The sequence below is a fragment of the Oncorhynchus keta genome, chromosome 19 (assembly GCF_023373465.1).
Source record: "Oncorhynchus keta strain PuntledgeMale-10-30-2019 chromosome 19, Oket_V2, whole genome shotgun sequence".
NCBI lineage: Eukaryota > Metazoa > Chordata > Actinopteri > Salmoniformes > Salmonidae > Oncorhynchus > Oncorhynchus keta.
Genome location: NC_068439.1, coordinates 12,305,716 through 12,328,591, shown reverse-complemented (window position 1 = coordinate 12,328,591; position 22,876 = coordinate 12,305,716). Strand labels below are relative to the sequence as shown.

Below are 22,876 nucleotides of genomic sequence, written 5' to 3'. Positions count from 1 at the left end.
GGACCATACCTGAACTTGACCAGGACCAGGACCAGGACTTAACTTGACCAGGACCAGGACCAGGACCCGACCTTAACTTGACCAGGACCAGACCTGAACTTGACCAGGACCAGGACCCGACCTTAACTTGACCAGGACCAGGATCCGACCTTAACTTGACCAGGACCAGGACCAGACCTGAACTTGACCAGGACCAGGACCCGACCTTAACTTGACCAGGACCAGGACCCGAGCTTAACTTAACTAGGATCAGAACCCTACCTTAACTTGACCAGGACCAGAACCCTACCTTAACTTGACCAGGACCAGGACCCGACCTTAATTTGACTAGGACCAGAACCCGACCTTAACTTGACCAGGACCCGACCTTAACTTGACCAGGACCCTACCTTAACTTGACCAGGACCAGGACCCAACCTTAATTTGACTAGGACCAGAACCCGACCTTAACTTGACCAGGACCCGACCTTAACTTGACTAGGACCAGAACACGACCTTAACTTGACCAGGACCAGGACACGACCTTAACTTGACTAGGACCAGGACCCGACCTTAACTTGACCAGAACCCGACCTTAACTTGACCAGGACCAGACCTTAACTTGACCAGAACCCGACCTGAACTTGACCAGGACCAGAACACGACCTTAACTTGACCAGGACCAGACCTGAACTTGACCAGGACCAGGGCCAGACCTGAACTTGACCAGGACCCGACCTTAACTTGACCAGGACCAGGACCAGGACCAGGACCAGGACCATGTCAGAGGAGGTCACAGTCAGCCTGGAGCAGAAGATGAAACAGATGCCTGGACAGAGGGTGAGGGGTCAGAGAGGGTGTCTGGACAGAGGGTGAGGGGTCAGAGAGGGTGTCTGAACAGAGGGTGAGGGGTCAGAGAGGGTGTCTGGACAGAGGGTGAGGGGTCAGAGAGGGTATCTGGATAGAGGGTGAGGGGTCAGAGAGGGTGTCTGGACAGAGGGTGTCTGGACAGAGGGTGAGGGGTCAGAGAGGGTGTTTGGACAGATTGTGAGGGGTCAGAGAGGGTGTCTGAACAGAGGGTGAGGGGTCAGAGAGGGAGACACTGGAACTCAAACTTGATGTGCATCTTGGGTATTTTGGGTGCTTTAGGTATAAAGCTTTAAAACGCTCCAACAGACTGTAAATCCCAACTCACACTGTCTCACGGTGACAGCTTCACAGCCAAGCTGCCAGGTAAGTAACAAACATCTAACAACCAACATTACTCATAAACACTGTACAAACCTGTACAGAGAAATAGAGAGAGAGAGAGAGAGAGAGAGAGAGAGAGAGAGAGAGAGAGAGAGAGAGAGAGAGAGAGAGAGAGAGAGAGAGAGAGACTGCATGCAGAATTCAGCAAACATATCCTCTATGTACAACAGAAAACACCAAATAATGCATGCATAAATGATGAGAAAACAAAAAGATAATTACTTGACACATTGGAAAGAATTAACAAAAAACAGAGCAAACTAGAATGCTACTTGGCCCTAAACAGAGAGTACACAGTGGCAGAATACCTGACCTGACCCAAACCTAAGGAAAGTTTTGACCATACCGTACAGACTCAGTGAGCATAGCCTCGCTATTGAGAAAGGTCGCCGTAGGCAGACATGGCTCTCAGGAGAAGACAGGCTATGTGCACACTGCCCACAAAATGAGGTGGAAACTGAGCTGCACTTACTAACCTCCTGCCAAATGTATGACCATATTAGAGACACATATTTCTCTCAGAATACACAGATCCACAAAGAATTCGAAAACAAACTATTTTGATAAACTCCCATATCTTTTGATATACCACAGTGTGACATCATAGCAGCAAGTGACATGTTGCCACAAGAAAAGGGCAACCAGTGAAGAACAAAACACCATTGTAAATACAACCCATATTTATGTTAATTTATTTTCCGTTTTGTACTTAAATTGAATTGATTTGAGAGAGAGAGAAATATATATATTTTGAGTACTTTGTCAGACCCCTTCCCCCCTACAGGCATCCTCATTTCTACTGAATATTAATTCATAACAGTAGAAAGCTGTTATGTTAATAATCTGTGTTTCTTAGATAGCATCAGTCCATTCATTACACTGTAACTACACACAGAGCAGAGAAGCGCACGGAAACAGACCTTTATGTAACAGGGGGGAACAGTGGGCCAGTCATCGGTAGGCCTATAGAAGAGGTGACGACAGGTCAGTGTCAACAAGGATACAATGAGGTAGCATGGCAAATTGAAACAGGTGGGTTGATTTAGAAACGTGAAACAGGAGGTTTGTGCTCAAACAGGAAAACAGCTGCTAGCAAAAGACATTCATTTTCAAAAGTCACAAGTAAAATATGGTGAATTTTAGTCAAACGGATATACTTTTATATTTAGACTCTTGTCTTGGATGTTGAATAGGCTGATGTCTCCTGCTTCTCTTAAACAAACTACCCATTCAGAGCCACAAGGACCAGGAAGTGCAACGTCACAAAACCTCTTTTCTTTCACTCCTCGACACATTACAGGTGTTTGTATAGGTTACTGTCTATGGGAGTTGGCTGTTCAGTTCAGTGTGTGTGTGGCTTTGAGAGAAAGATAAGCCCAGTGTTGTTGTGTTTACCAGGGTTGTGCTAATGACACCAGCTCGTATCTGTGAATCTGCCCGGGAGTCGCGCGGGGATCCGAGAGTCTCTGGAGTCTAAACTAAACTGAAAGACCGGAGGAGGAGGAGTCCCACTGTCTGAGTGAGTCTCTCTCTCTCTGTGTGTGTCTCTGTCTCTGTGTGTGTCTCTGTGTGTGTCTCTGTGTATGTGTGTGTCTCTGCGTGTGTGTGTGTCAGAGAGAGAACTGGAGTGCGTGTGGCTCAGGTCGCAGAGGGGAGTGTGTCTGTGCAAGCGTTTAAGCACCATGGACAGCAACCGGGAGCCAGTCTCGTTAACAACCAACCAGTGGGAGGGTTAGAGCAGCCCGCTCTCTTCTCAGTGTTGACCGGAGGAGCTCCCGTTGCCAGCGACAGAGACGACTCACTTTTGGATTTGGAAATCATGATCTAGTCTTTGTTCATGCAGGTTAGTGTCTGATAAAAAAATATATAGCTAAAAAAAAAATTTTGAAAATCTACTCGACATCATTCTCTGATATCCTCTTCCAGAACTTTCCTCAGCAACGGGATATGGACTAACATCCCGCCACCCGCCAAGGGCCGACAGGCGGACACGGGCTCCAGGCTCGGGTTGCTAGTTGGCACAAAAACATGACATTTTTTGAAACGGGATGAAACAGGGAGGTACCTGAACTTATCCATTTCAGTTCATCTTTATTTAATCAGAGTAGTGACTGTTTTCCGGGGAGTAGCTTAAGAAACGCTAGTTTTCGTTTCAAAACGTTTTGCTGCCGACCCTCCTGACTGAGGCCAACCTAGGAGGATAGACCGGCTGGTCTCAAGGAGGATGTTCGGGCAGGATGTGCTCCAGCCGGAAGATCCTGTGGAGCCTGCTGCTGCTGTCAGTGTTGGAGGTGGGTCTCGGGGTGACCAGTATCGTCCTGGGAGCCGTGGGGCTCAGCCGGGTCAGGGAGGAACACAAGCTGCAGCAAGGAGACGCTTCTCCCGTCTGGAGTGGCATGTGTGTACGTACAACTTTTAGTTTACCATCTCTGTGTGTGTGTGTGTGTGTGTGTGTGTGTGTGTGTGTGTGTGTGTGTGTGTGTGTGTGTGTGTGTGTGTGTGTGTGTGTGTGTGTGTGTGTGTGTGTGTGTGTGTGTGTGTGTGTGTGTGTGTGTGTGTGTGTGTGTGTGTGTGTGTGTGTGTGTGTGTGTGTGTGTGTGTGTGTGTGTGTGTGTTTCCATGTTGGCTCTATGCCTGGAAATGCCCTTGTCTGGAGCAGAGATTGATCATTTCAAACTCAAATTTCAAAAAAAGTGTTTACAATTTTTAAAAGGAATGAGCAATAATTGACATTAACTGAAAAAGGATTAGATGTAGATGCAATAGCCCTCTGTGACTTTAAATAATATTTTTCTTAAAACTGTATTTCCTAAAAGATGTGTCCGGAGATTTGGTCAAGTCGTTCAGATTTGTCTAAATCCTAAATGAATCGGGCATGAGTAGGGTCAGCTACACCATAAGGACCCCTTCTTCATTTACCCATTTAGTGCAACAAGACCACTCATGCTCTAGAAAATTCTCTCCTTATGATAGATTTAAACAAACAGTATTGGAATCACCGTGGCAACAAGCATAAACCGTCAACTCCACCTGGCTCGACTGAGGGACCTTACAGACTGTATGTGTGGGGTACAGAGATGAGGTAGTCATTCAAACATCATGTTAAACACTATTATTGTACACAGTGAATTCATGCAACTTATTTACGTGACTTGTCAAGCAAATCTTTATATTTATTTACAAAACTTATTTAGGCCATAAGAAAGGTGTTGAATACTTATTGACTCAAGACATTTCAGCTTTTCATTTTGAATTCATTGGTGAAAACATCATTCCACTTTGACATTATGGGATATCGGGTGTAGAGGCCAGTGACACAAATGTTCAATTTATAATCCATTTTAAATTCAGCAAAATGTGGGAAAAAGTCAAGAGGTGTGAATGCTTTCCGAGGGCTCTGTATGTTCTACATCTAGAAAAACATGCCACAAATGGTAACGAAATTAGCCCTGGAGCATTAAATAGTTCAAAGATTTTTATAACATATTTGAATAATCTCACGTTAGAATTAAATAATCAATGCCTTTAAAAACGTTTTTTTTTTACTTTTTTTTTTATTTTTAATTTAAATGCCTTTTATAGTGTGTGACAAGAGTGGCCCTAAATCCAATCCATTTTATGAGAAAAACAAATCAATAATGAGGCAGTTGCTACTTCACATGGTATGATAGCTGATACATTTGTCTGTCAAAATATACAATGTTGTTGAAATTACGAAAAACATTTGTAAAAAAAAAAAGAAAAAAAAGAAGAAAAGTGGAGACTGTCCTGTCTTTCAGGAATCCCTCATACAGTGAGGTCTCCCGCTCTCTACAATGAAAGCCGGTTTGGATTCGGATCTGATTGGGTTCTGTTCTTTCTCTCTCAGTTTCTAATCTGTGGGATGTGTGGAGTACTCTGTTCCAAGAAGAGGACTGGACCCATCGTGAGTACACACACACACACACACACACGCTCACACACGCTCACACACACACACACTCACACACACACACACACACACACACACACACACACACACACACACTCTCTCTTACCCTCCTGTCCGAAGTTGCTCTCGCTCCCCAAAGGGGCTTTATTGACATGGGAAACATATGTTTACATTGCCAAAGCAAGTGAAATAGATAATAAACAACATCAACACAAAGGTATAATTCTTGGTGTGCTCTCGGACAACGGTGTCTAGATGGAATTTGTATTTGTTGTCCTGGCAACTGGACCTTTTATGGAACCCCATTATTTTTGTCTTACTGAGATTTACTGTCAGGGCCCAGGTCTGTCAGGGCCCAGATCTGTCAGGACCCAGATCTGTCAGGGCCCAATCTGTCAGGGCCCAAGTCTGTCAGGGCCCAGGTCTGTCAGGGCCCAGGTCTGTCAGGGCCCAGATCTGTCAGGGCCCAGGTCTGTCAGGGCCCAGGTCTGTCAGGGCCCAGGTCTGTCAGGGCCCAGATCTGTCAGGGCCCAGGTCTGTCAGGGCCCAGGTCTGTCAGGGCCAGATCTGTCAGGGCCCAGGTCTGTTAGGGCCCAGATCTGTCAGGGCCCAGGTCTTTCAGATTCTATGCAGAAGATCTAGGTGCTGCTGTAGGCCCTCCTTGGTTGCTGACAGATGCATCAGATCATCTGCAAACAGTGGGCCCAAGCTGCATGCCTGTCTCACCCCATGGGCCTGTGGAAATACATGTTTTTTAACTGCACATTGATTTTATGTCATATGTTTATCCCCCAACAACCGCTTTCCATCCATTCCATCCATTTGTAAAGCAGACCGTCATTCCAAATTGAGTCAAAAGCTTTTTTGAAATCAACAAAGCATGTTTTGGTTGGTTTGTTTGTCAGGGTGTGTAAGGTGTATATGTGGTTTGTCGTACGATATTTTGGTAAGAAGCCAATTTGACATTTGCTCAGGACGTTGTTTTCACAGAGGAAATGTTGGACTCTACTGTTGATGATACTGCAGAGGATTTTTCAGAGGTTACTGTTGACACAGATTCCACTGTAACTTTCAGGGTCAAATTTCTCTCTACTTTTGTGGATTGATTGATCAGATCTTGGTTCGAAACACTGGGGAAGATGCCAAAGCTGAGGATAATGTTAAAATATTCAAGAAAAGCTCATTTTAATTTGTGGTTTGTATATTTTATCATTTTGATTAGTAGGTCAACAACACCACAGGCCTTTTTGTGTTGAAGGGAGATTGGAGAAGTGGTTTATCCAGACATCTCCGTTTTGGGATAGATAACTCTTCATGTTGATTGTTTAGTGGTTAGATTATACGGATTCTTCAATCACATCGAGCTGATTTCTGACCTGCTGTTCTTTCCTCGTAGTGTATATCTGTATTATTTTAGTAATTCCCCATAGTGAAGGTTATCCTTTTCTGGGTCTCTGTGTGTTTGGTTGTGTAACACAGATGCTGGGAGACGACAAGCAAGTACGGGGGTGTGGTTTTAATAATAAATAAACATGAAAACAAAACACAAACGGCGTCTGGACATAAGAACAGGAACATGACAACAAGGCTGACTGGGGAACGAACCCGAGGGAGTGACAGATAGAGGGATGGAAATAATTGAAGTGATGCAGTCCAGGTGAGTCTCATGAGTCGCAGGTGTGCGTAGTGATGGTGACAGGTGTGCGTAGTGATGGTGACAGGTGTGCGTAGTGATGGTGACAGGTGTGCGTAGTGATGGTGACAGGTGTGCGTAGTGATGGTGACAGGTGTGCGTAGTGATGGTGACAGGTGTGTGTAGCGATGGTGACAGGTGTGCGTAGCGATGGTGACAGGTGTGTGTAGTGATGGTGACAGGTGTGCGTAGCGATGGTGACAGGTGTGCGTAGCGATGGTGACAGGTGACGAGTGTGTAGCGATGGTGACAGGTGTGCGTAGCGTGGTGACAGGTGTGCGATGGTGACAGGTGTGCGTAGCGATGGTGACAGGTGTGCGTAGCGATGGTGACAGGTGTGTGTAGCGATGGTGACAGGTGTGCGTAGCGATGGTGACAGGTGTGCGTAGCGATGGTGACAGGTGTGTGTAGCGATGGTGACAGGTGTGCGTAGCGATGGTGACAGGTGTGCGTAGCGATGGTGACAGGTGTGCGTAGCGATGGTGACAGGTGTGCGTAGCGATGGTGACAGGTGTGCGTAGCGATGGTGACAGGTGTGCGTGGTGACAGTGATGGTGACAGGTGTGCGATGGTGACAGGTGTGCGTAGCGATGATGGTGACAGGTGTGCGTAGCGATGGTGACAGGTGTGCGTAGTGATGGTGACAGGTGTGTGTAATGATGGTGACAGGTGCGTAGCGATGGTGACAGGTGTGCGTATGGTGACAGGTGTGCGTAGCGATGGTGACAGGTGTGCGTAATGATGGTGACAGGTGTGCGTAGCGATGGTGACAGGTGTGTGTAATGATGGTGACAGGTGTGCGTAGCGATGGTGACAGGTGTGGTGACGTGTGCGTAGCGATGTGCGTGACAGGTGTGCGTAGCGATGGTGACAGGTGTGGTGACAGGTGTGCGTAGCGATGGTGACAGGTGTGTGTAATGATGGTGACAGGTGTGCGTAGCGATGGTGACAGGTGTGCGTAGCGATGGTGACAGGTGTGCGTAGCGATGGTGACAGGTGTGCGTAGCGATGGTGACAGGTGTGCGTAGCGATGGTGACAGGTGTGCGTAGCGATGGTGACAGGTGTGCGTAGCGATGGTGACAGGTGTGCGTAGCGATGGTGACAGGTGTGCGTAGCGATGGTGACAGGTGTGCGTAGCGATGGTGACAGGTGTGCGTAGCGATGGTGACAGGTGTGCGGTGAGCGATGGTGACAGGTGTGACAGGTGTGCGTAGCGATGGTGACAGGTGTGCGTAGCGCGATGGTGACAGGTGGTGACAGGTGTGCGTAGCGATGGTGACAGGTGTGCGTAGCGATGGTGACAGGTGTGTGTAGCGATGGTGACAGGTGTGCGTAGCGATGGTGACAGGTGTGCGTAGCGATGGTGACAGGTGTGTGTAATAATCACCACACTGCCGACGTGCGCCAGAGAGGGGGAGCGTGAGTAAACGTGACAGGTTGGATATTCTCAATATCTTTCAATGGTTTTTGCTTTCTTCATTAAACCATTTCTCATTGTTGTTCATTTTCTTATTTTTTTTAAATATATTTTTTAAATTCTTGGTAGTTACAGTCTTGCCTCATTGCTGCAACTCCCATACGGACTCGGGAGAGGTGAATGTCGAGAGCCGTGCGTCCTCCAAAACACAACCCAGCCACACTGCTTCTTGGCACAATGCCCACTTAACCCAGAAGCACTGTACACCTGATGACCGTGTCAGCGTGCACTGCACACAGCCCACAACAGGAGTTGCTAGTGTGTTATGGGACATCGACATCCCTGCCGGCCAAACCCAGATGACACTGGGACAATTGTGTGACGCCCCATGGGTCTCCCTGTCGCGACAGAGCCTGGACTCGAACCCAGAATCTCCAGTGGCACAGCTTTAGGGGGGGCTTTAGACCCCTGAGACAGAGCCTGGACTCAAACCCAGAATCTCCAGTGGCACAGCTTTAGGGGGGGCTTTAGACCACTGAGACAGAGCCTGGACTCGAACCCAGAATCTCCAGTGGCACAGCTTTAGGGGGGGCTTTAGACCCCTGAGACAGAGCCTGGACTCAAACCCAGAATCTCCAGTGGCACAGCTTTAGGGGGGGCTTTAGACCACTGAGACAGAGCCTGGACTCGAACCCAGAATCTCCAGTGGCACAGCTTTAGGGGGGGCTTTAGACCCATGAGACAGAGCCTGGACTCGAACCCAGAATCTCCAGTGGCACAGCTTTAGGGGGGGCTTTAGACCACTGAGACAGAGCCTGGACTCTAACCCAGAATCTCCAGTGGCACAGCTTTAGGGGGGGCTTTAGACCCCTGGCACAGCTTTGGGGGGCTTTAGACCCCTGAGACAGAGCCTGGACTCGAACCCAGAATCTCCAACCCAGAATCTCCAGTGGCACAGCTTTAGGGGGCTTTAGACCACTGAGACCCTGGACTCTGAGACAGAGCCTGAGACTGGACTCTAACCCAGAACCCAGAATCTCCAGTGGCACAGCTTTAGGGGGGGCTTTAGACCCCTGAGACAGAGCCTGGACTCTAACCCAGAATCTCTAGTGGCACAGCTTTAAGCGGGGCTTTAGCCCCCGAGACAGAGCCTGGACTCTAAACCAGAATCTCTAGTGGCACAGAAGAAACAACTCAAGAAACACTCAAGAAACCCTTCTTAGGTTTTCTGCTAGAATTTTTTTTACATTTCATACAATATGTTAGCTGATATGTCAAATACTGCATACTGTTCAGGCTTCATACTGCTAAGTTTACACCACTATTGCAGGGAAACATTTTGTCCAGGAAATTGCCTAGGAGGGATTTATAGTTAGTTGGTAGATTTCTACACTAACCTCTGTCTATAGCATTTCTTAACAACCAGCAGTTTGTTCAGCTTCGACAACTCATGGTTGAGTATTACTCTGTTCAAGTAGATTGATTTCGCTGTGATTTGATAGGGGTGTTAGTTGGCTGACTGTTAACGCTCTGAGAGACTCTCGATCGGTCAGTGATGAAGTAGTCGACCACTGCCAGGGAATGAGCTGAGGGTGTACCTACTAAAGGAGTATCACCGAAGCCAACCATTGACTATGTACAGACCCAGCGTGCGACAGAGCTGCAGGAGTGGTGACACATTTTTGTTGGTTGTTTTGTCGTAGTTTTGTCTAGGGGGGCATATTTTGAGTAGGTGCGTGTCCCCCTGTGTGCTGAGAATGTTGGGTTCTTGTCCATTTCTGGCATTTAGGTCGCCACAGACTAGTACATGTCCCTGGGCTGAAAATGATTGATCTAGCCCTCTAGGATGGAGAAGCTGTCTTCATTAAAGTATGGGGATTCTAGTGGGGGGGTATAGGTAGCACACAGGAGAACATTATTCTCTGTTTATTTCCATTTCTAGCCAAATGTAAAATATTCCTGTTTTGATTAATTTAATAGAGTGAGTTAGGTCTGCTCTATACCAAGTTAGCATACCCCCTGAGTCTCTTCCCTGTTTCACACCTGGTCGTTTGGTGGATGGGACTACCAGCTCTCTGTAACCTAGACCCTGTTTCACACCTGGTCGTTTGGTGGATGGGATTACCAGCTCTCTGTGACCTAGACCCTGTTTCACACCTGGTCGTTTGGCGGATGGGATTACCAGCTCTCTGTAACCTAGACCCTGTTTCACACCTGGTCGTTTGGTGGATGGGATTTGGTGGATGGGATTACCAGCTCTCTGTAACCTAGACCCTGTTTCACACCTGGTCGTTTGGTGGATGGGATTACCAGCTCTCTGTAACCTAGACCCTGTTTCACACCTGGTCGTTTGGTGGATGGGATTACCAGCTCTCTGTAACCTAGACCCTGTTTCACACCTGGTCGTTTGGTGGATGGGATTACCAGCTCTCTGTAACCTAGACCCTGTTTCACACCTGGTCCTTTGGTGGATGGGATTACCAGCTCTCTGTAACCTAGACCCTGTTTCACACCTGGTCGTTTGGTGGATGGGATTACCAGCTCTCTGTAACCTAGACCCTGTTTCACACCTGGTCGTTTGGTGGATGGGATTACCAGCTCTCTGTAACCTAGTCGGCAATCAGTTGGTCCATTTCTTCAATACCAGGTTTTTTTGCAAAATTACAATGTCTGTATTTCTGATTCCTTTGTTGAAGTCTGGGTTCCTGCTCTTTAGGCCAAAGGCAGATGACCTCAGACCGTGTATATTCCAGGATGCTTTGTGGTCTATAGTGTCCAGTGTTGTTATTCGTGTGGTTTGAGCAAAGCATGCTGAGCATCTGAGGATGGGGCTGTTACTTGGCTCACGGCCTGGACGTATGTCTCGCTCTCCCCTTCTCCATCCTCTTCTCTCAGCAGTCAACCCTCTCTCTCCTCTGGCTCTCCATCTCCTATCCTCCCCCAATCTCTGTGTGATGATTAGGTTATTCTAGGTTAGTGTTTCTCTGGAGTCTGATGTATTACATTAGGAAACCTAACGTGTCTATCTACACACACATAAAGGGTGTGGGGGTTCTGAGTGGAACAGGGTACTTAGAGGCTTGTTCACTGTAACTGAGCTCCCAGGAAAAGTCAGAAGTGTGTGTGTGTGTGTGTGTGTGTGTGTGTGTGTGTGTGTGTGTGTGTGTGTGTGTGTGTGTGTGTGTGTGTGTGTGTGTGTGTGTGTGTGTGTGTGTGTGTGTGTGTGTGTGTGTGTGTGTGTGTGTGTGTGTGTGTGTGTGTGGATAATTATGCTGAACATAATTCATTTTGCACGTTTTAAAAACAATGTGTGGAGTCATGTATAGTATTGAACCACAGCCCAGTATTACAGTTACAGTGTGTTCCATCTCATTTACAGGTATAGAGCAGGAAACTATAAACAGTGTTCCATTTCACCATGTGTTTCTGCTGACACGGTGGCTATAGTATTTGCAGGAGCAGTCATTTAAGTTTGTTTGTATTTATAGCGCTTTATTCTGTCTCTTGTTTTTTTCTCTCTCTCTCTCCCTCCCTCTCTCTGTCTCTTTCAATCTCTCTCCCTCTCTCTTTCCCTCCCTCTCTTTCTCTCTCTGTCTCTTTCAATCTCTCTCCCTCTCTCTTTCCCTCCCTCTCTTTCTCTCTCTGTCTCTTTCAATCTCTCTCCCTCTCTCTTTCCCTCCCTCTCTCTGTCTCTCTGTCTCTTTCAATCTCTCTCCCTCTCTTTCTCTCTCTGTCTCTCTCCCTCCCTCTCCAGATGATTCTGTTCTCAGCTTGCTGTATCTGTGGTCTGATTGGAGGGATTCTCAACTTCCAGTTCATTAGGGCATTGTCACGACGACCAGACTCTCTACGTTCCCTACACCTAGCAGCCATGACTATTGCCTGCCTGGGTTTGCAACGCTATGAAACACTAGAAAACACTTTGAAACATAGTTAAACATTATATTACATTACATGACACTATTATCAACTCATTCCAACTCCAGGTAGTTGAGGTGTGCGACGCTGACCCAATACCTCCTCTAACCTGCATGAAAACATCTCTGTCTGTATATGAAAAGGTAACATTCAGATTCTGGCATCATTAAATTCAATTAGTCATCTCCCTCTCTCCCGTAGGTATCTCTTCCTGTACTCTCTCAACCTGGTTAACCTGTCGTCTGGCCAATTCAGAACAACAGAGGATGTTTCTGGAGAGAGAACACTCACTACATCACTCACACGAGATGGCTGAGAAGGATTCATACACACACGGATCTTTCGTAAGAAACAAAACACACACTCACAAGCTTGGACAGCAATCATACATTACTCTTAATTTCTCCTCAGTGACAATCCACAGCTGAGTGATACTAACGTGCGTGTGTGTGTGTGTGTGTGTGCGTGCGTGCATGCGTGCGTGCGTGTGTGTGTGTGTGTTTCCAACAGGAGATCCTTGACAACTCCAGCAATGGGATTCCCCAGATCTCCTACAATGCTAACACCACATCTCCTTAACAATGGACACACCTTGTTGCCCTGACAACTGGCACATCTTGTAACCCTGACAATGGAACCACCTTGTTGCCCTGATGATGTACACACCCTGTTGCCCTGATGATGGACACAACTTGTTGCCCTGACAACGGAGTGACATCGTGTAACAGAGCTGAGCAGCATTATTACACAGCTGTGTGTAGAGAACTTCAATACAGATGGAAGAAGTTTCCCAAAATAAAACAACAATGAACGCTATTCTTGGACAAGTTGTTACGAGTTCTGATAGTCCCAACACACACAGTCACATGACATATGCCTCACAGACAGGAGGGACAGACAGCCAATCAGACACTAATGATCACAAAACACGCATGCAATTTATTTTAAATCTCTCTCCCATTCCTCTCCCTCCCCCTGGTTCTGGCTATATGAATGTAGGTGTATGAAGGAACAGTGCTTTAGCGATCTCATGCAGAGCAGAATATGGAATTCTTTAAAGTATCAGACATACAACCAACGATGCACACTGTAGAGCTGCTGTGGGTAACCCTCCTGTAGAGCTGCTGTGGGTAACCCTCCTGTAGAGCTGCTGTGGGTAGAGCTGCTGTAGAGCTGCTGTGGGTAACCCTCCTGTAGAGCTGCTGTGGGTAACCCTCCTGTAGAGCTGCTGTGGGTAACCCTCCTGTAGAGCTGCTGTGGCTAACCCTCCTGTAGAGCTGCTGTGGATAGAGCTGCTGTAGAGCTGCTGTGGGTAACCCTCCTGTAGAGCTGCTGTGGGTAACCCTCCTGTAGAGCTGCTGTGGGTAACCCTCCTGTAGAGCTGCTGTGGGTAACCCTCCTGTAGAGCTGCTGTGGCTAACCCTCCTGTAGAGCTGCTGTGGGTAACCCTCCTGTAGAGCTGCTGTGGGTAACCCTCCTGTAGAGCTGCTGTGGGTAGAGCTGCTGTGGGTAACCCTCCTGTAGAGCTGCTGTGGGTAACCCTCCTGTAGAGCTGCTGTGGGTAACCCTCCTGTAGAGCTGCTGTGGGTAGAGCTGCTGTGGGTAACCCTCCTGTAGAGCTGCTGTGGGTAACCCTCCTGTAGAGCTGCTGTGGGTAACCCTCCTGTAGAGCTGCTGTGGGTAACCCTCCTGTAGAGCTGCTGTGGGTAACCCTCCTCCTGTAGAGCTGTTGTGGGTAACCCTCCTGTAGAGCTGCTGTGGATAACCCTCCTGTAGAGCTGCTGTGGGTAACCCTCCTCCTGTAGAGCTTATGTGGGTAACCCTCCTGTAGAGCTGTTGTGGGTAACCCTCCTGTAGAGCTGCTGTGGGTAACCCTCCTGTAGAGCTGCTGTGGGTAACCCTCCTCCTGTAGAGCTGTTGTGGGTAACCCTCCTCCTGTAGAGCTGCTGTGGGTAGAGCTGCTGTGGGTAACCCTCCTCCTGTAGAGCTGCTGTGGGTAACCCTCCTCCTGTAGAGCTGCTGTGGGTAACCCTCCTGTAGAGCTGCTGTGGGTAACCCTCCTCCTGTAGAGCTTATGTGGGTAACCCTCCTGTAGAGCTGCTGTGGGTAACCCTCCTCTTGTAGAACTGCTGTGGGTAACCCTCCTCCTGTAGAGCTGCTGTGGGTAACCCTCCTCCTGTAGAGCTGCTGTGGGTAACCATCCTCCTGTAGAGTTGCTGTGGGTAACCCTCCTCTTGTAGAACTGCTGTGGGTAACCCTCCTCTTGTAGAGCTGCTGTGGGTAACCCTCCTCCTGTAGAGCTGCTGTGGGTAACCCTCCTCCTGTAGAGCTGCTGTGGGTAACCCTCCTCCTGTAGAGCTGCTGTGGGTAACCCTCCTCCTGTAGAGATGCTGTGGGTAACCCTCCTCCTGTAGAGCTGCTGTGGGTAACCCTCCTCCTGTAGAGCTGCTGTGGGTAGAGCTGCTGTGGGTAACCCTCCTCCTGGAGAGCTGCTTTTCTCCAGCAGTGCTCTAACCAGATCCCGAAGCAGAAGCCTACACACCCAGTAACTCTCCAGGAGGCAGGTTAGCTTCCCACTCCTGCTGTATATTCATGCTTGTACTGTATATCAGGAAAACAATCATTATGGAGTTACAATATTTTTCTATAGGCTTCTTATAACATTGAAATAAAACTATGGAAACGCTAGATGGTGGTGTAGATTTCATAGACAGTTCCTGGGACAGCTGAGAGAAACTACTGGTTGCCGTACGCACACTGACCTCAGGCATCCATCTTGATATCTTACGAGAGGAGACATGCTCTCTGCTGGGGGAAGTATTGCTGTGGGAGGAACGGAGATTGATCTCATACGCCTGTCAATTGTGCTTTTAATCAAAGGGCTTCTCAATTGGTCCCCTGAAATCTGACTTAGTTAACCCCATTCACACACATCTGTCACTAAGGTCAACACAGTTAGTAACCAGAGTACTTAGTTAACCTTATTGATCTGTCACTAGTCCTTACTATAGACAGGAGAAACACAGCAACCAGAGTACTTAGTTAACCTTACTGATCTGTCACTAGTCCTTACTATAGACAGGAGAAACACAGTAACCAGAGTACTTAGTTAACCTTACTGATCTGTCACTAGTCCTTACTATAGACAGGAGAAACACAGCAACCAGAGTACTTAGTTAACCTTACTGATCTGTCACTAGTCCTTACTATAGACAGGAGAAACACAGCAACCAGAGTACTTAGTTAACCTTACTGATCTGTCACTAGTCCTTACTATAGACAGGAGAAACACAGCAACCAGAGTACTTAGTTAACCTTACTGATCTGTCACTAGTCCTTATTATAGACAGGAGAAACACAGCAACCAGAGTACTTAGTTAACCTTACTGATCTGTCACTAGTCCTTATTATAGACAGGAGAAACACAGCAACCAGAGTACTTAGTTAACCTTACTGATCTGTCACTTAACCTTACTGTCCTTACTATAGACAGGAGAAACACAGTAACCAGAGTACTTAGTTAACCTTACTGATCTGTCACTAGTCCTTACTATAGACAGAGAAACACAGCAACCAGAGTAGAAACACAGCAACCAGACAGTACTTAGTTAACCTTACTGATCTGTCTCTAGTCCTGTCACTAGTCCTTACTATAGACATAGAAGAAAACACAGCAACCAGAGTACTTAGTTAACCTTACTGATCTGTCACTAGTCCTTATTATAGACAGGAGAAACACAGTAACCAGAGTACTTAGTTAACCTTACTGATCTGTCACTAGTCCTTACTATAGACAGGAGAAACACAGCAACCAGAGTACTTAGTTAACCTTACTGATCTGTCACTAGTCCTTACTATAGACAGGAGAAACACAGTAACCAGAGTACTTAGTTAACCTTACTGATCTGTCACTAGTCCTTATTATAGACAGGAGAAACACAGCAACCAGAGTACTTAGTTAACCTTATTGATCTGTCACTAGTCCTTATTATAGACAGGAGAAACACAGCAACCAGAGTACTTAGTTAACCTTACTGATCTGTCACTAGTCCTTATTATAGACAGGAGAAACACAGCAACCAGAGTACTTAGTTAACCTTACTGATCTGTCACTAGTCCTTATTATAGACAGGAGAAACACAGCAACCAGAGTACTTAGTTAACCTTACTGATCTGTCACTAGTCCTTATTATAGACAGGAGAAACACAGTAACCAGAGTACTTAGTTAACCTTACTGATCTGTCACTAGTCCTTATTATAGACAGGAGAAACACAGCAACCAGAGTCCTTAGTTAACCTTACTGATCTGTCACTAGTCCTTATTATAGACAGGAGAAACACAGTAACCAGAGTCTGTTTAGTTAACCTTACTGATCTGTCACTAGTCCTTTGTATAGACAGGAGAAACACAGTAACCAGAGTACTTAGCTCTTTCGTTGACTGATCTGCGTTACTATCCTTATCAGGAGAAACAACATACACACCAGAGTCACTTCTAGTTAACCTTGTGGTTCTGTCACTAGTCCCCAGAGCTGAATAGACAAAACACAGCAACCAGACCCTCTGTATGAACAGTTTACTTGGTCTCTGTCACTTTCCTTCTTCTGTCCCTCTTGTTGTGGATACACAGATCTGGAGAGTGCTTGTTATAGTTTTCTATTGGTCTATCACTAGTCCTTGGAACTATAGACAGGAGAAACACAGCAACCAGAGTAGATTAGTTAACCTTACTGACAGCCAGATTAGGAATGCTAGACAGCCAGATTAGGAATGCTAGACAGTCAGATTAGGAATGCTAGACAGTCAGATTAGTGCTAGACCCAGATTACTATGCTAGACAGTCAGATTAGGAGAAACACAGCAACCAGAGTCTGTTAGACAGCCAGATTAGTAGCCAGATTAGGAATGCTAGACAGCCAGATTAGGAATGCTAGACAGTCAGATTAGGAATGCTAAGTTAGGAATGCTAGACAGCCAGATTAGGAATGCTAGACAGTCAGTTAGGAACTAGACAGTCAGATTAGTTGACAGGGACAGCGCCAACAGATTCAGCAGATTAGGGGCTCTTAGGAATGCTAGACAGTCAGATTAGACTAAGGAGAGCTGCTAGACAGTTACTATTTATCACCAGATGACAACAACATACTACAGCCAGAAGAACACCACCAGATTAGCTCTAGTGTCAGATGGGAATCTAGAAGCCAGATTAGGAATGCGCCCAGAGCTGAATCAGATTAAATGCTACACAGATTGAGCGTCAGATTAGGAATGCTGACCCTCTGATTAGGAATGCTAGACAGCCAGATTGGTCTCTGTCCCTTTCCCTCAGATTAGGAATGTCCCAGATTGTTGTGATATCAGAGTGATCTGGAGCAGTGCTTGTAATAGTTTTCTATTGGTTTATCATACTAAACTTGGAACTAAATTTTAAAAAGGGAATGGGACCAACATCAGATTAGGAACAGACAGCCAGATTAGGAATGCTAGACAGCCAGATTAGGAATGCTAGGCAGCCAGATTAGGAATGCTAGGCAGCCAGATTAGGAATGCTAGGCAGCCAGATTAGGAATGCTAGGCAGCCAGATTAGGAATGCTAGACAGCCAGATTAGGAATGCTAGACAGTCAGATTAGGAATGCTAGACAGTCAGATTAGGAATGCTAGACAGCCAGATTAGGAATGCTAGACAGCCAGATTAGGAATGCTAGACAGTCAGATTAGGAATGCTAGACAGCCAGATTAGGAATGCTAGACAGCCAGATTAGGAATGCTAGACAGCCAGATTAGGAATGCTAGACAGCCAGATTAGGAATGCTAGACAGTCAGATTAGGAATGCTAGACAGTCAGATTAGGAATGCTAGACAGCCAGATTAGGAATGCTAGACAGTCAGATTAGGAATGCTAGACAGTCAGATTAGGAATGCTAGACAGCCAGATTAGGAATTAGGAATGCTAGACAGCCAGATTAGGAATGCTAGACAGTCAGATTAGGAATGCTAGACAGTTTAGGAATGCTAGACAGCCAGATTAGGAATGCTAGACAGCCAGATTAGGAATGCTAGACAGTCAGATTAGGAATGCTAGACAGCCAGATTAGGAATGCTAGACAGCCAGATTAGGAATGCTAGACAGCCAGATTAGGAATGCTAGACAGTCAGATTAGGAATGCTAGACAGCCAGATTAGGAATGCTAGACAGTCAGATTAATGGAATGCTAGATTAGGAATGCAGACAGCCAGATTAGGAATGCTAGACAGCCATTTTAGGAATGCTAGACAGCCAGATTAGGAACAGACAGCCAGATTAGGAACAGACAGCCAGATTAGGAATGCTAGACAGTCAGATTAGGAATGCTAGACAGCCAGATTAGGAATGCTAGACAGCCAGATTAGGAATGCTAGACAGCCAGATTAGGAATGCTAGACAGCCAGATTAGGAATGCTAGACAGCCAGATTAGGAATGCTAGACAGTCAGATTAGGAATGCTAGACAGCCAGATTAGGAATGCTAGACAGCCAGATTAGGAATGCTAGGCAGCCAGATTAGGAATGCTAGACAGTCAGATTAGGAATGCTAGACAGCCAGATTAGGAATGCTAGACAGTCAGATTAGGAATGCTAGACAGCCAGATTAGGAATGCTAGACAGCCAGATTAGGAATGCTAGACAGCCAGATTAGGAACAGACAGCCAGATTAGGAACAGACAGCCAGATTAGGAATGCTAGACAGTCAGATTAGGAATGCTAGACAGCCAGATTAGGAATGCTAGACAGCCAGATTAGGAATGCTAGACAGCCAGATTAGGAATGCTAGACAGCCAGATTAGGAATGCTAGACAGTCAGATTAGGAATGCTAGACAGCCAGATTAGGAATGCTAGACAGTCAGATTAGGAATGCTAGAACAGCCAGATTAGGAATGCTATGCAGCCAGATCAGCCAGATCAGATTAGGAATGCTAGACAGCCAGATTAGGAACAGACAGCCAGATTAGGAACAGACAGCCAGATTAGGAATGCTAGACAGTCAGATTAGGAATGCTAGACAGCCAGATTAGGAATGCTAGACAGACAGATTTTGAATGCTAGACAGCCAGATTATGAATGCTAGACAGCCAGATTAGGAATGCTAGACAGCCAGATTAGGAATGTTAGACAGTCAGATTAGGAACAGACAGCCAGATTAGGAACAGACAGCCAGATTATGAATGCTAGACAGCCAGATTAGGAATGCTAGACAGCCAGATCAGGAATGCTAGACAGCCAGATCAGGAATGCTAGACAGCCAGATCAGGAATGCTAGACAGCCATATTAGGGATGCTAGATAGCCAGATTAGGAACAGACAGCCATATTAGGGATGCTAGACAGCCATATTAGGGATGCTAGACAGCCAGATTAGGAACAGACAGCCAGATTAGGAACAGACAGCCAGATTAGGAATGCTAGACAGCCAGATTAGGAATGCTAGACAGCCAGATCAGGAACAGACAGCCAGATTAGGAATGCTAGACAGCCAGATTAGGAACAGGCAGACAGATTAGGAATGCTAGACAGCCAGATTAGGAACAGGCAGACAGATTAGGAATGCTAGACAGCCATTTTCAAGTCTTGTACCAAACATTAGGAACACATTCCTAATATTTAGCTGAACCCCCCCCCTTTCCCTCAGAACAGCCTATATATGTTGGGGATGGACTCTACAAGGTGTCCAAAGCGTTCCACAGGGATGCTGGCCCATGTTGACTCCAACGCTTCCCACAGTTGTGTCAAATTGGCTGGATGCCCTGGTGATGGAACGCTCGATACACACAGATACACACAGGAAACACAGCAGTGTTGCAGGTCTTGACACAAACCGGTACGCCTGGCACCTACTACCATATCCTGTTCAAAGGCACCTACTACCATATCCTGTTCAAATGCACCTACTACCATATCCTGTTCAAATGCACCTACTACCATATCCTGTTCAAATGCACCTACTACCATATCCTGTTCAAATGCACCTACTACCATATCCTGTTCAAAGGCACCTACTACCATATCCTGTTCAAAGGCACCTACTACCATATCCTGTTCAAAGGCACCTACAACCATATCCTGTTCAAAGGCACCAGACATATCCTGTTTAAAGGCACCTACTACCATATCCTGTTCAAAGGCACCTACTACCATATCCTGTTCAAAGGCACCTACTACCATATCCTGTTCAAATGCACCTACTACCATATCCTGTTCAAAGGCACCTACTACCATATCCTGTTCAAATGCACCTACTACCATATCCTGTTCAAAGGCACCTACTACCATATCCTGTTCAAATGCACCTACTACCATATCCTGTTCAAATGCACCTACTACCATATCCTGTTCAAAGGCACCTACTACCATATCCTGTTCAAATGCACCTACTACCATATCCTGTTCAAATGCACCTACTACCATATCCTGTTCAAATGCACCTACAACCATATCCTGTTCAAAGGCACCTACAACCATATCCTGTTAAAAGGCACCTACTACCATATCCTGTTCAAAGGCACCTACTACCATATCCTGTTCAAAGGCACCTACTACCATATCCTGTTCAAAGGCACCTACTACCATATCCTGTTCAAAGGCACCTACTACCATATCCTGTTCAAAGGCACCTACTACCATATCCTGTTCAAATGCACCTACAACCATATCCTGTTCAAAGGCACCTACAACCATATCCTGTTCAAAGGCACCTACTACCATATCCTGTTCAAAGGCACCTACTACCATATCCTGTTCAAATTTACATTTAAGGCACCTACTACCATATCATCTGTTCAAAGGCATCCTACTACCATATCCTGTTCAAAGGCACCTACTACCATATCCTGTTCCTCAAGGGAGGCACCTACTACCATATCCTGTTCAAAGGCACCTACTACCATATCCTGTTCAAAGGCACCTACTACCATATCCTGTTCAAAGGCACCTACTACCATATCCTGTTCAAAGGCACCTACTACCATATCCTGTTCAAAGGCACCTACATATTTTGTCTTGCTCACTCACCCTCTGAATGACACACATACACAACCCATGTCTCAAGTGTCTCGAGGCTTAAACATCCTTCTTTAACCCGTCTCCTCCCCTTCATTTACACTGATTGAAGTGGATTTAACAAAGTGACATCAATAAGGGATCATATCTTTCACCTGGATTCACCTGGTCAGTCTGTCATGGAAAGAGCAGATGTTAATGTGTTGTACAGAGCCTTCGGAAAGTATTCAGACCCCTCCATTCTTTTCCACATTTTGTTACATTACAGCCTTATTATAAAATTGATCCAAATGTTTATTTTTATTTTTTTTTACCCTCAATCCACACACAATACTCCATCATTTTAAATAAGTATTCAGACCCTTTTGATATGAGACTCAAAATTGAGCTCAGGTGCATCCTGTTTGCATTGATCGTCCGTGAGATGTTTCTACAACTTGATTGGTAAATTCAATTGATTGGACATCAGAAAGGCACACACACCTGTCTGTATAAAGTCCCACGCTGGTCACACTAACAGAGCTCCAGAGTTCCGCTGTGGAGATGGGAGAACCTTCCAGAAGGGCAACCATCTCTGCAGCACTCCACCAATCAGGCCTTTACGGTAGAGTGACCAGACGGAAAAGGCACATGACAGCCCGCTTGGAGTTAGCCAAAATACACCTAAAGGACTCAGACCATGAGAAACAAGATTCTCTGCTCTGATGAAACCAAGATGGAACTCTTTGGACTGAATGCCAAGCGTCAAGTCTGGAGGAAACCTGGCACCATCCTTACGGTGAAGCATGGTGGTGGCAGCATCCTTACGGTGAAGCATGGTGGTGACTACTCAGGATCAAGCAAAACATGAATGGAGAAAAGTAGAGTGAGATCCTTGATGAAAACCTGCTCCTGAGTGCTCAGGACCTCAGACTGGGGCGAAGGTTCCCCTTCCAACAGGAAAATGACCCTAAGCACACAGCCAAGACAATGCAGGAGGGGCTTCAGGAAAAGTCTGATTGTCTTTGAGTGGCCCAGCCAGAGCCAGGATTAAACGTCTCTGAAGACCTGAAAATAGCTGTGCAGCAACACTTGTCTATATTCCATTCACAACTGCAGTGACAACACCTGTTCAATGAATGGGGGGACACCCTGAACTTTAGGGGGGAGGAGTAGGTATAACTTTAGGGGGGAGGAGTAGGTATAGACTTTAGGGGGGAGGAGTAGGTATAACTTTATAGATTATGAACTACACACAAAATATATTTTAATGTATTGATTGAATTAAGTCTCTTCTCTGAGTTGGGGTTAGACGGGGTATTGTGTGTGTGTTCGTCTGCCTCCATGCATGATGGGTGCAATCATTTTTACATTTGGGCTCCCGAACGGAGCAGCAGTCTCAGGCACTGCATCTCAGTGCAAGAGGTGTCACTGCAGTTCCTGGTTCGATTCCAGGCTGTATCACAACCATCTGTGATTGGGAGTCCCATAGGGTGGTGTACAATTGGCCCGGCATCATTAGGATTTGGCCGTCATTGTAAATAATAATTGGTTCTTAACGGCCTTGCCTGGTTAATTAAAATGTTAGTTCGCCCAGTGCTACAGGTGGGCAGAGATTTCACTTTAGGACCAATGGAATGGTCTAAAGTGTGCAAACTCCACCCACCAAGT

At 46.3% G+C, this 22,876-nt stretch overlaps 1 protein-coding gene and 1 long non-coding RNA gene across 26 annotated transcripts; one reads left to right on the top strand and one right to left on the bottom strand.

Annotated features, from left to right (window-relative positions):
* The first annotated feature begins 2,694 nt into the window (after positions 1-2,694).
* LOC118375615 (transmembrane protein 196-like) lies at positions 2,695-13,006 on the top strand. Of its 2 annotated transcripts, XM_035762197.2 has the most exons (6): positions 2,695-3,073; positions 3,157-3,632; positions 5,099-5,155; positions 12,027-12,162; positions 12,392-12,534; positions 12,701-13,006. In XM_035762197.2, the coding sequence occupies exons 2-6, from the start codon at positions 3,468-3,470 to the stop codon at positions 12,767-12,769; spliced, it is 570 nt and encodes a 189-aa protein (XP_035618090.1). In that variant the 5' UTR covers positions 2,695-3,073; positions 3,157-3,467; the 3' UTR covers positions 12,770-13,006. The 2 variants fall into 2 exon arrangements, with proteins under 2 accessions (XP_035618090.1, XP_052325582.1); XM_052469622.1 differs by having other exon boundaries at positions 2,695-3,632.
* Positions 13,007-20,054: 7,048 nt separating this feature from the next.
* On the bottom strand, positions 20,055-21,256 carry LOC127909228 (uncharacterized). Of its 24 annotated transcripts, XR_008070322.1 has the most exons (6): positions 21,078-21,256; positions 20,707-20,841; positions 20,545-20,598; positions 20,329-20,490; positions 20,197-20,277; positions 20,063-20,115 (listed from the first exon to the last, which is right to left on the bottom strand). It is a non-coding gene; the product is annotated as an uncharacterized LOC127909228 (long non-coding RNA). The 24 variants fall into 24 exon arrangements; XR_008070306.1 differs by lacking the exon at positions 20,545-20,598 and having other exon boundaries at positions 20,055-20,115; XR_008070308.1 differs by lacking the exon at positions 20,545-20,598 and having other exon boundaries at positions 20,057-20,142.
* Between the last annotated feature and the right edge of the window lie 1,620 nt (positions 21,257-22,876).